This window comes from Eubalaena glacialis, chromosome 11 (assembly GCF_028564815.1).
Source record: "Eubalaena glacialis isolate mEubGla1 chromosome 11, mEubGla1.1.hap2.+ XY, whole genome shotgun sequence".
Taxonomy (NCBI): domain Eukaryota; kingdom Metazoa; phylum Chordata; class Mammalia; order Artiodactyla; family Balaenidae; genus Eubalaena; species Eubalaena glacialis.
In genome coordinates this window covers 94,568,771-94,581,736 of record NC_083726.1, presented here as the reverse complement: position 1 = coordinate 94,581,736, position 12,966 = coordinate 94,568,771, and the positions used below count along the sequence as shown (strand labels likewise).

The window sequence follows — 12,966 nt, the reverse complement described above, 5'->3', positions numbered from 1 at the left end:
CACTATAACAAATTTTCTCAGAGGTATCTTGTGTAGCATAATCATCACTGTTATCAAATTGTGCTTAACAACAAACTATATTTTCTCACAGTTTACATTATGTATCCAATAATAGGAATGTATAAAAGAAATAATTTACCCTCTGATTTGCAAATACCAAGAGAAGGGATCTTAAACTATAGTCCTTAAATTCAAATTAATTTCAATGCACCAAGAACCAGAATAACAGATTTCTAGGGTATTTACTACTAAACATTCTTTCAAATTCCAAAAACCTAGGCAAAATCCACAAACCCTTTCCACAGATTAGGAAAATGCAATTCCCCAAATAAAGAGACACCATTCTACACACCACACGAGTCGAGTCTCAAAAGGAAGAGACCTCTGAGCCTCGGTTCATGCAGGACACATACAGGTATTTCTTACAACACAGCAAGAAGTTTCTTAGAGAATTATAATGGGCTGATAAAAACTATCATGAATCACCTTTTATACTGGAATAGAACTATGGTGTTTCATATTTAATTAATGGAGTAACTGTGTGTCATGGTTAAGCACAAGTCACTCTACATGGAAAGTAGTCCATGGAAAACCACTCAGCACATACAGTACTCAATGAACAGCAGCTATCTAGGAAATATATCATATAAGCCAACAAACAATTACAATTACTTTTCATTTGGCCTCCAAGACAACATATTCTCCTGGTTTTCCTCTTTACTCACTGGTTCTCTGTCCCAGTCTCTTTTGCAGGCTCCTCCTCTACCTTGTTATTCAATGTTGGTGCATCCAGGATTCAGTCTTTAGACGTCATTTCTTCCCAATCAACAATCACTCCTTAAGTGATCATATTCATGTCTCCTATGCACCAATTCTCACATTCATATTTCTACCCTGACAATACCCTAAGTTTATCCACATATCCAACTGTCACCATAACATCCCCAACTGGATGCCTAACAGTCATTTCACACCTGATGTGCCCAAACAGAAATCCTGATGTCCCTACAACCCCACTTATCCACTAGTCTTTCTCACCTCAGTAAATAGTACCACATTCATCCAACTGCTTTCAAAACCCAGGAATAACCTTTGACTCTCTTCTTTCTTTCCCATTTCACATCCAAGTCTTATGAGTCAGGACAGTACCATTCCAAATTCATCCACTTCTACCACTTCTAGTCTAGTCCAACACCATCTTCCAATCCTGCCATAGCCTCCTTTCTATGGTCTTTCTAACATTTATGTCCACATACATGTTCACTACTGTCCACTCAGCAGCCAAAGTTATCAAATCATATTGATCTCTTCTCAAAACCCTCTGAAGTTGCCCATCAAACTTAGAGCACAATTCAAATTCAAGGATCTACAAATCTCTACAGTCTGATCTTCTCCAGCCTTTTCTCCTGTATTCTCCCTTCCCTCACTTTACCTCAGCCAAAATGGCCTTCCTGCTGCTCCTCACACATAACAAGCTGACTCTGCCTCAGAGCAGTCTTCCTTGATGCATGTAGGTCTCTGCTCAGACATCAGAGAGGTTGTTCAATGCAAACAAAAACTAGCTAGAAATGCAAACCAAAACTACAATGAGGTATCACCTCACACCAGTCAGAATGGCCATCATCATAAAGTCTACATATAATAAATGCTGGAGAGGGTGTGGAGAAAAGGGAACCCTCCTACGCTGTTGGTGGGAATGTAAATTGATACAGCCACTGTGGAGAACAGTATGGAAGTTCCTCAAAAAACTAAAAATAGAGCAACCATATGATCCTGCAATCCCACTCCTGGGCATATATCCAGAGAAAACCATAATTCGAAAAGATACATGCACCCCAATGTTCATAGCAGCACTATTTACAATAGCCAAGACATGGAAGCAACCTAAATGTCCAGCAACAGATGACTGGATAAAGAAGATATGGTACATATATACAATGGAATATTACTCAGACATAAAAAAGAATGTAATATTGCCATTTGCAGCAACATGGATGGACCTAGAAATTATCATACTAAGAGAAGTAAGTCAGGCAAAGGCAAATATCATATGATATCACTTATATGTGGAATCTTAAAAAATGATACAAGTGAACTTATATACAAACAGAAATAGTTACAGATGTAGAAAATAAACTTATGGTTGCCAGGGAGTACGGGGGGAAGGGATAAATTGGAAGATTAGGATTGACATATATACATTACTATATATAAAATAGATAACCAACAAGGTCCTACTATACACCACAAGGAACAATACTCAATATTTCACAATAACCTATAAGGGAAAAGAATCTGAAAAAAACCAGATATATTTATATGTATAATGGAATCACTTTGCTGTACACCTGAAACTAACACAACATTGTAAATCAACTATACTTCAATTGAAAAAAAATTCACTCTAGCTAAAAATAACTGCCCCTCCCTTCTCCATCATGCTCCATATTGTCCTACTTGATTTTTGTCCATAGTATTATCCAATGTAACAGTGTATATTCATTTGTTTATTATCTGTCTCCCCCAATAGGGAGAGGTGAGGGATGATGCCTATTTATTAATTGTCTGTCCCCCCTAGGGCTAAGGACTCTATCTTGTTCATCATTTTTTTTCCAGTGTCTAGAATAATGTCTGGCATGCAATAGTTGCTCAATAAATTCTTATTGAAAAATTAATGGTTCTCAGATAGCTGAAAGAATGATTAAGGTATCCAGAGGTGAATGGAGTTCATGAGAAAATATGAGAATTATAAAATATTGAAAAGAGTAAAAAACGTGTCTTAGAGGGCAGACACGCACAGGACAGTGGAGAGTACGTACAAGATATCAGCAAATTTTCAGAGGAATAAAATACTCTGTAGGGTATAACTCTGAAAGCAGACTATAAGCACTGAGAACAAAAGTCAAAATCAATTTCTAAGTTTTTAAAGAATGGTCTGGTGTAAAGTAAACTGGGTATTGTAAAAAGCATCATACCAGGAAGCATCTTTCCTTTCCTTTTTTCTCCATTTGCTTTCATAGTGCCTCCCTGTCCCCCTCACCACTCTGTCTGAATATATACTGTATATAATAGTTTCATTTTTCTATGTCTTAAGTCTTGGAGATTACCATCTTACACAACTTCACCATGTAGAATTCAGGTTATCTTTTAGTTATAGAATGTTTTCTTGGATTGGAATTTTAAATCTCAGGTCTGTTCCATTGTTTTGTTTTTCTTTTTCAGGGACTCCAGTTATTCATATGATGGCTCTTCTTTGCCCTTCTTCCATTTCAACCACTTTCTCACTGACCATTTTTACTTGTTTCTTTAAATCCTTAACATTCTCATCACTGTTCTCCTGCCTTTCTTCAATGGTGCTTACTATACTTTCATTCAAATGTATTCTTCCTTTGATATCTTGTAATTTGGTCTGTTATTTCTAAAAATAATAATAATAAAGTCTTTTTCTTTTCTGAGTCCAACCAACTTTCATTTCATTTCCGACTGGTTTGTGTTGGTGCATTTCTAACCTTAGTTCTTGTATTTATGATTCAAGGTGTATTTCATACGTTCATGTTTCATATTTGAAGATATTTAATTCAGTTTAGAGTATCATGTTACAATTTTCTTCTCTTTAATGGTTGATGTTCAGAGAGAAATTTCCATCAACTGAAATGTTTTGATTCTGCATTCTGTTTTGATCTTACAGTCCTTTCATAGAGATGAAGATTGATTACATTTCTGCATTTCATGGACAAGGTGACAACATGAGCTGGTTTACAAGATCTTCAGTTCAGGAGCACCCTCTTCTGTCTGAGTCATGAAGTGCAGTTTCTTTAAAGTCTGGCTTTTGTTGGGGGGCAGTGGAAGAAGAGTTATATTTTCTTCAATTTTTTTTTTAATACATCTTTATTGGAGTATAATTGCCTCACAATACTGTGTTAGTTTCTTTCATCTGGTATTCTAGATTTCCCCACCTTGCTTCTTTTTGCCTTCACCAACAAGACTCCAAAGGGTGCCTCTTCCTTACTTTTAACATTGTTCATCCCTAGAAGCATTGCTTTTCCACAACTGCTACCTGTGTACTTTCAAGTTCCTTCCTCCTTACTCAGTGCTCTTATCTACCTGGAATCTCTTTCAATATTTTCACCCTTAGGATAGACAGACTTTCTTTTTCTAAGGGTGATTTTCTTTCTTCTTTTCTTTTTTTTTTTTTTTTTTTTTTTTTTGGCCACACCATGAGGCTTGCAGGATCTTAGTTCCCTGACCAGGGATTGAACCTAGGCCTCCAGAAGTGGAAGCAAGGAGTCCTAACCACTGGACCGCCAAGGAATTCTAAGGGTGATTTTCACACAATCCCTTCCTGTCTCTTCCACATGGTTTTTCCAGAACTCCCTAACTGTCCACAGAGGCTCTCAGTAGGAACAGTGAGACAGTGCCACTAAAAACTGACGTTGCTTTTCCACTTATAATAACTGAAGTTCGGACTGTCCTCTGTCTTCTAGTTCTGCTGAAGGTGAGGGATTTATGGGGTTTAATTTGCTTTTTATTGGTCTGTACAGATTTTTGGCAGATGTAGAAGGAATTGAGATTTAGGCATCACAATTAATTACTTCAGCTACTTGTTCGTTTATCATTGCTAGTCAGATATTTCTTCCCTATGTCCGAAGTTAGATTTCTGGCTTTACTGTTTGATCCTGTAGTGGATACTGTAGTGGATACATTGTGCTCCACCCGCATCACCTCTTAGAGCTGAGGCATCTATTTCCTCAGTTGCTGGGCATGATGACTGCTGTCTTCTCAAAGCTGTGCTTCTCACTAAGAGTGACCCTTGTCTAGGGGGAACTGCCTTACCCAAGGCTACACACCCCCTCTGTGATGAAGCCAGCAGTCAAGGCTGGCTAATGCGAGGATATAAAGCTCAGGCCCTTTGCTTTAATTTGTGACCACTTTGAAGGGCCAATTCAGCTCCAGAGCTCCCTGTAGGATCAGCAAGGACCTCAATTGTAACCTCACTGTGGCTCAGCTTCTCTGTCTGCCCAATCCTACCTTCCCCACCTCCTTACAGGTGTATATCTTAAATGTACTCTTCAATATACATTCTGCAAACAATTCTATACCAAAGGGTATTTTCAGAGCATCCAACTTAAAGACAATCACCATCTGAAAAAAATTTTATTGAGTTATGAGATGGGCACTGTTATAAGTGTTTTGAATATATTGTACACATTCACTTAATTCTCACACGGAGACTGTGAGGAAGATACTGTTATTTCATCGTCATATCTCAGATAAGAAAAGAAACTCTTGGAGAAGATAAGTACCTTGCCTAAGTTAATAAATGGTCAAGGCAGGATTTGAACATAGGCACTCTGACTCAAAAGCGCATGCTCTCTTGCCCACTTTACTGTACTGCCTCTTGTGCTAGCCTTGCACTCTCTGCTTTTCTGGTGTGACCCCGAGTGTGCCCATTCTCTGCATTTTTTATGCCATGCTATGAAGCGTAGCCAGCACATGACATACACCAGGATGATCACAAATATTAAGATGTTTTTATTTTTTAACACATAATACTTCACTAGTGGATTGACCGTAACATGAGCTGCTGAAGGTGGAATTCATTGATCTTATGAAGTTGTCTTTTAAAGTTTTTCATTAAAAACAGAGAAGAATGTTTGTAAATCCAGCCTCTGGTCACTCAGTCCTATCACAGGATGACATTCCATTTGCACACATATATTAGCAGGTACATGTTAACAACCACTTCTCTATAGATTTGTTTTCTATCTCACCTCAAAGGAATACCAAAAAGATTATAACTTTTCTCCAAAATTCTTACCTCCATCTTGAAATTTGCTTAATCTTTCAAAGTACGATGACATGGGGGCCTGAACAATATCGAGGATAGCCAGAAGTGTTCTTGTTAGCCTTAATAATTCACTGAAACTATAAAATCCAAAGTATATAAGATTCCGAGCCAAGTGGACCACCTTTATTTTAAAAAGGCAGGGAGAAGGTGAAAAAGAAAAGAAAAACATTAGGAATGGAAATTAGCATTGACTTTTTATTATCTAAGTTAGTGCAGATATTTCTAACCTTTCTAATTCTTTAATACCTAGGAATTGAAATACCTGCGAAAGCAACCACTGAACTCCAATTTAATCAAGTTTAGAATTAAATCCAAATAAGACCAGTTCATCAACCCCATCAAAGGCCCATGTGACAAGAAGATGAGGTATCTTGTCAACAGCCAGCAAGGAAGGGACAAGACAAGACTTTAGTTGTATCAGGGTGGTTAAAAGAGGTTTACATTAGAATGATTTACCTCTTATTTAAACGTTAACTTACGTCAGTAGGATACCACTTAATAAATAGTTACATTAATGAATTACTTTAATAAATGAATATTATCCATGAAATTTGTCTAGAAATATATGTTCCTTATGCCACTGTGTGGTCTCCTGGATACAACAGGACATACTAGGTGTGAGAGCCAGCTTCCAAGATGGCGCCCAATGTAGGGTCTCCTTCCACACTGCCCCAGGGTTAGTAAGTGTCTCCAACAGCATACAGCAGAAGTGATTACATGACAGTTCTAAGATTAGGTTATAGGAGACTGCAACTTCCATCTCGGGCTCTCTCTTCCTCTCTCTCTAATGGTTGCTCTGGGGGAAGCCAGGTGCCATACTGTAAGGACACTGAGGCAGCCTATGTAAAGGCCCACACGGCAAGAAGATGAGGTGTCTAGACAATAGCCAGCAAGGAAGTATAGCCGCCAGCAACCACACAAGTGAGCTGAGAAGCAGATCATCTAACCCCAGATGACTGCAACACCAATCAACAGCTTGTGAGACCCTGACCTCATGAGAGACCCTGACCTAGAACCATCCAACTAATAAGCCCTCTCAGATTCCTGACCCACAGAAACTGCAACCCCAATCAACAGCTTGTGAGATCCTGACCTCATGAGAGACCCTGACCTAGAACCACCCAACTAATAAGCCCTCCCAGATTCCTGACCCACAGAAACTGTGAGAGATAATACATGCTTGGTGCTTTTGGCTGCTAAGTTTGGGGGTAATCTGTTACACACCAGTAGGTACCTAATACCCCAGATATCATGTAATAGCATCTTCTCTCTAGTTTTGTCACTATATCCCCAAAGTGATATTATAACTGTAGGTATTTCAATTCAGTCTAATGAGGCTAAAAACTTCACCTTCATGGATGAAAAAAATGTATCCAAACATTTTATAAATATGCAAAGCTGTCTTTGTTCACTAAATGCAATAAAGCTTACACAATAAATGAAACCAAAAAAATCAGAGTATCTAACAGGTAACTATAAATAAAATATTTAGTATCCTATATCAGGTATAATTAAAGCATCAAATCTATCTTTTAATCAATGGCAGAGTGAATCATATGTTCATGAATTTAACTACCTAATTACTAAAACATCCTAAATATTAGAGGGGAAAAAAATCTTTGATGTTCAATGTATCTAATTTTAGACAGGGTAAATTGAATAACCTCACGGATTAATTGTTTTAAAAAATTACCTCAAATGTCAGTTTGTTTTTTTCTTTATCTCCAAAAGGAAAAGGCTGATTTACAACCTCTTTCAAGTATTCTTCAACAAATTCCATTGTCAGTGCAAATTTCCTCTTCATATCACTTCTGGAAGAGTCTGTTATAGAATCATATCTGGGAAGACAGAAAGAATGTAAAGGAAGTTAAATTGACTGTAATCATTTAAAATAGGAAAAAATATATATTTTGACCTCTTGACTTCTAAACTCGTGTAAATTAATTAACCTTTCTAGATTTTGTACCCTCATCTGTAAAATGGGGCTATTTTGAAATGAAATAATACATGTAAAGCACTTAAATCAGAGTCTACCATTGTTACTCCTTTTATTAATTGTTACTCCTTTTATTAACATGATTTCTGTTTATTGGTTTCCAGAATAACTTTTCTATTATCAAGAGTTGTCATTTTACTTTCCAAAAAGAGTATCTTGTTTGCATTTGGAAGATTAACAATCGAAGTCTGAATAAAGAAATGCCTTTCCTTATATTTCATTTCAAAATTGAAGACACTTGGCGGAGGGATGGATTGTGAGTTTGGGATAAGTAGATGCAAACTATTATATATAGAATGGATAAACAACTAGGTCCTACTGTATAGCACAAGGAACTACACTCAATATTCTGTACAAATCGTAATGGACAAGAATATGAAAAAGAATGTACACACATGTATAACCAAATCACTTTGCTGTATAGTAGATATTAACACAACACTATAAATCAAATAGACTTCAATAAAAAAACTTTTTTTTTAAATTGAAGACATGATCAAAATCATTGATTTCATCTGCTGAATTTAAAGTCTTCAAGAAATTTTTCCAGAGCAGAAGCAAGAAAAACTACAATCCTGCAGCCTGTGGAACAAAAACCACATTCACAGAAAGACAGACAAGATGAAAAGGCAGAGGGCTATGTATCAGATGAAGGAACAAGATAAAACCCAAGAAAAACAACTAAATGAAGTGGAGATAGGCAACCTTCCAGAAAAAGAATTCAGAATAATGATGGTGAAGATGATCCAGGACCTCGGAAAAAGAATGGAGGCAAAGATCCAGAAGATGCAAGAAATGTGTAACAAAGACCTAGAAGAATTAAAGAACAAACAAACAGAGATGAACAATACAATAACTGAAATGAAAACTACACTAGAAGGAATCAATAGCAGAATAACTGAGGCAGAAGAACGGATAAGTGACCTGGAAGACAGAATGGTGGAATTCACTGCTGTGGAACAGAATAAAGAAAAAAGAAGGAAAAGAAATGAAGACAGCCTAAGAGACCTCTGGGACAACATTAAATGCAACAACATTCGCATTATAGGGGTCCCAGAAGGAGAAGAGAGAGAGAAATGACCCAAGGAAATATTTGAAGAGATTATAGTTGAAAAGTTCCCTAACATGGGAAAGGAAATAGCCACCCAAGTCCAGGAAGCGCAGAGTCCCATACAGGATAAACCCAAGGAGAAACACACCGAGACCTATAGTAATCAAATTGGCAAAAATTAAAGAAAAAGAAAAATTATTGAAAGCAGCAAGGGTTTTCTGACAAATAACATACAAGGGAACTCCCATAAGGTTAACAGCTGATTTCTCAGCAGAAACTCTACAAGGCAGAGGGGAGTGGCATGATATACTTAAAGTGATGAAAGGGAAGAACCTACAACCAAGATTACTCTACCCGGCAAGGATCTCATTCAGATTCGATGGAGAAATCAAAAGCTTTACAGACAAGCAAAAGCTAAGAGAATTCAGCACCACCAAACCAGCTCTACTACAAATGCTACAGAAACTTCTCTAAGTGGGAAACAAAAGAGAAGAAAAGGACCTACAAAAACAAACCCAAAACAAATAAGAAAATGGTCATAGGAACATACATATTGACAATTACCTTAAACGTGAATGGATTAAATGCTCCAACCAAAAGACACAGGCTTGCTGAATGGATACAAAAACAAGACCCATATATATGCTGTCTACAAGAGATCCACTTCAGACCTGGGGACACATACAGATTGAAAGTGAGGGGATGGAAAAAGATATTCCATGCAAATGGAAATCAAAAGAAAGCTGGAGTAGCAATACTCATATCAGATAAAATAGACTTTAAAATAAAGAATGTTACAAGAGACAAGGAAGGACACTATATAATGATCAAGGGATCAATCCAAGAAGAAGATATAACAATTATAAATATATATGCACCCAATATACGAGCACCTCAATACATAAGGCAACTGCTAACAGCTATAAAAGAGGAAATCGACAGTAACACAATAATAGTGGGGGACTTTAACACCTCACTTACACCAATGGACAGACCATCAAAAATGAAAATAAATAAGGAAACAGAAGTTTTAAATGACACAAAAAACCACATAGATTTAATTGATATTATAGGATATTCCATCCAAAAACAGGAGATTACACTATCTTCTCAAGTGCACACGGAACATTCTTCAGGATAGATCACATCTTGGGTCACAAATCAAGCCTCAGTTAATTTAAGAAAATTGAAATCATATCAAGCATCTTTCCTGACCACAACCCTATGAGATTAGAAATCAATTACAGGGAACAAAACGTAAAAAACACAAACACATGGAGGCTAAACAATACGCTACTAAATAACCAAGAGATCACTGAAGAAATCAAAGAGGAAATTAAAAAATACCTAGAGACAAAGGACAATGAAAACATGATGATCCAAAACCTATGGGATGCAGCAAAAGCAGTTCTAAGAGGTAAGTTTATAGCTATGCAAGCCTACCTCAAGAAACAAGAAAAATCTCAAATAAACAATCTAACGTTACACCTAAAGGAACTAGAGAAAGAAGAACAAACAAAACCCAAAGTTAGCAGAAGGAAAGAAATCATAAAGATCAGAGCAGAAAAAATGAAAGAGAAAAAAAGAAAACAATAGCAAAGATCAATAACACTAAAACCTGGTACTTGGAGAAGATAAACAAAATGGATAAACCATTAGCCAGACTCATCAAGAAAAAAAGGGAGAAGACTCAAATCAACAGAATTAGAAATGAAAAAGGAGAAGTTACAACAGACACAGCAGAAATACAAAGCATCCTAAGAGACTACTACAAGCAAATCTATGCCAATAAAATGGACAACCTGGAAGAAGGGACAAATTCTTAGAAAGGTATAACCTTCCAAGACTGAACCAGGAAGAAGTAGAAAATATGAACAGACCAATCACAAGTAATGAAATTGAAACTGTGATTAATAATCTTCCAACAAACAAAAGTCCAGGACCAGATGACTTCACAGGTGAAGTCTGTCAAACATTTAGAGAAGAGCTAACACCCATCCTTCTCAAACTCTTCCAAAAAATTGCAGAGGAAGGAACACTCTCAAATGCATTCTATGAGGCCACCATCACCCTGATACCAAAACCAGACAAAGATACTACAAAAAAAGAAAATTACAGACCAATACTACTCATGAATATAGATGCAAAAATCCTCAACAAAATACTAGCAAACAGAATCCAACAACACATTAAAAGGATCATACACCATGATCAGGTGGGATTTATCCCAGGGATGCAGGGATTCTTCAGTATACACAAATCAATCAATGTGATACACCATATTAACAAATTGAAGAATAAAAACCATATGATCATCTCAATAGATGCAGAAAAAGCTTTTGACAAAATTCAACACCCATTTATGATAAAAACTCTCCAGAAAGTGGGCATAGAGGGAATCTACCTCAACAAAATAAAGGCCATATATGACAAACCCACAGCAAACATCATTCTCCATGGTGAAAAACTGAAAGCATTTCCTCTAAGATCAGGAACAAGAGAAGGATGTCCACTCTCACCACTATTATTCAACATAGTTTTGGAAGTCCTAGCCACGGCAATCAGAGAAGGAAAAGAAATAAAAGGAATATAAATTGGAAAAGAAGAAGTAAAACTGCCACTGTTTGCAGATGACATGATACTATACATAGAGAGTCTTAAAGATGCCACCAGAAAACTACTAGAGCTAATCAATGAATTTGGTCAAGTTGCAGGATACAAAATTAATGCACAGAAATCTCTTGCATTCCTATACACTAATGATGAAAAATCTGAAAGAGAAATTAAGGAAACACTCCCATTCACCATTGCAACAAAAAGAATAAAATACCTAGGAATAAACCTACCTAGGGAGACAAAAGAACTTTATGCAGAAAACTATAAGACACTGATGAAAGAAATTAAAGATGATACCACCAGATGGAGAGATATACCATGTTCTTGGATTGGAAGAATCAATATTGTGAAAATGACTATACTACCCAAAGCAATCTACAGATTCAATGCAATCCCTATCAAATTACCAATGGCATTTTTTATGGAACTAGAACAAAGAATCTTAAAATTTGTATGGAGACACAAAAGACCCCCAATAGCCAAAGCAGTCTTGAGGGAAAAAAACGGAGCTGGAAGAATCAGACTCCCTGACTTCAGACTATACTACAAAGCTACAGTAATCAAGACAATATGGTACTGGCACAAAAACAGAAACATAAATCAATGGAACAAGATAGAAAGCCCAGAGATAAACTCATACACATATGGTCAACTAACCTATGACAAAAGGAGGCAAGGATATACAATGGAGAAAAGACAGTCTCTTCAATAAGTGGTGCTGGGAAAAGTGGACAGCTACATGTAAAAGAATGAAATTAGAACACTCCCTAACACCATACACAAAAATAAACTCAAAATGGATTAGAAACCTAAATGTAAGACCGGGCACATAAAACTCTTAGAGGAAAACATAGGAAGAACACTGGTCCACCTCCTAGAGTAATGGAAATAAAAACAAAAATAAACAAATTGGACCTAATGAAACTTCAAAGCTTTTGCACAGCAAAGGAAACCATAAACAAGATGAAAAGACAACCCTCAGAATGGGAGAAAATATTTGCAAACGAATCAACGGACAAAGGATTAATCTCCAAAATATATAAACAGCTCATGCAGCTCAATATTAAAAAAACAAAACAACCCAATCCAAAAATGGGCAGAAGACCTAAACAGACATTTCTCCAAAGAGACATACAGATGGCCAAGAAGCACATGAAAAGCTGCTCAACATCACTAATTATTAGAGAAATGCAAATCAAAACTACAATGAGGTATCACCTCACACCAGTTAGAATAGGCATCATCAGAAAATCTACAAACAACAAATGCTGGAGAGGGTGTGGAGAAAAGGGAACCCTCTTGCACTGTTGGTGGGAATGTAAATTGATACAGCCACTATGGAGAACAGTATGGAGGTTCCTTAAAAAACTAAAAATAGAATGACCATACAATCCTGCAATCCCACTACTGGGCATATACCCTGAGAAAACCATAATTCAAAAAGACACATGCACC

General features: G+C 36.7%; 1 protein-coding gene across 3 annotated transcripts in view; it reads right to left on the bottom strand.

Annotated features, from left to right (window-relative positions):
- Window positions 1-12,966, bottom strand: part of ITPR2 (inositol 1,4,5-trisphosphate receptor type 2) — a 521,178-nt gene that overhangs the window by 337,923 nt on the left and 170,289 nt on the right. For all 3 annotated transcript variants that reach the window (XM_061204256.1, XM_061204257.1, XM_061204259.1), the window contains exons 20-21: window positions 7,542-7,686; window positions 5,819-5,969 (exon numbers count right to left, since the gene is read on the bottom strand). In XM_061204256.1, the coding sequence (XP_061060239.1) occupies window positions 5,819-5,969; window positions 7,542-7,686 (296 nt within the window). The remainder of the gene's footprint in view (window positions 1-5,818; window positions 5,970-7,541; window positions 7,687-12,966) is intronic.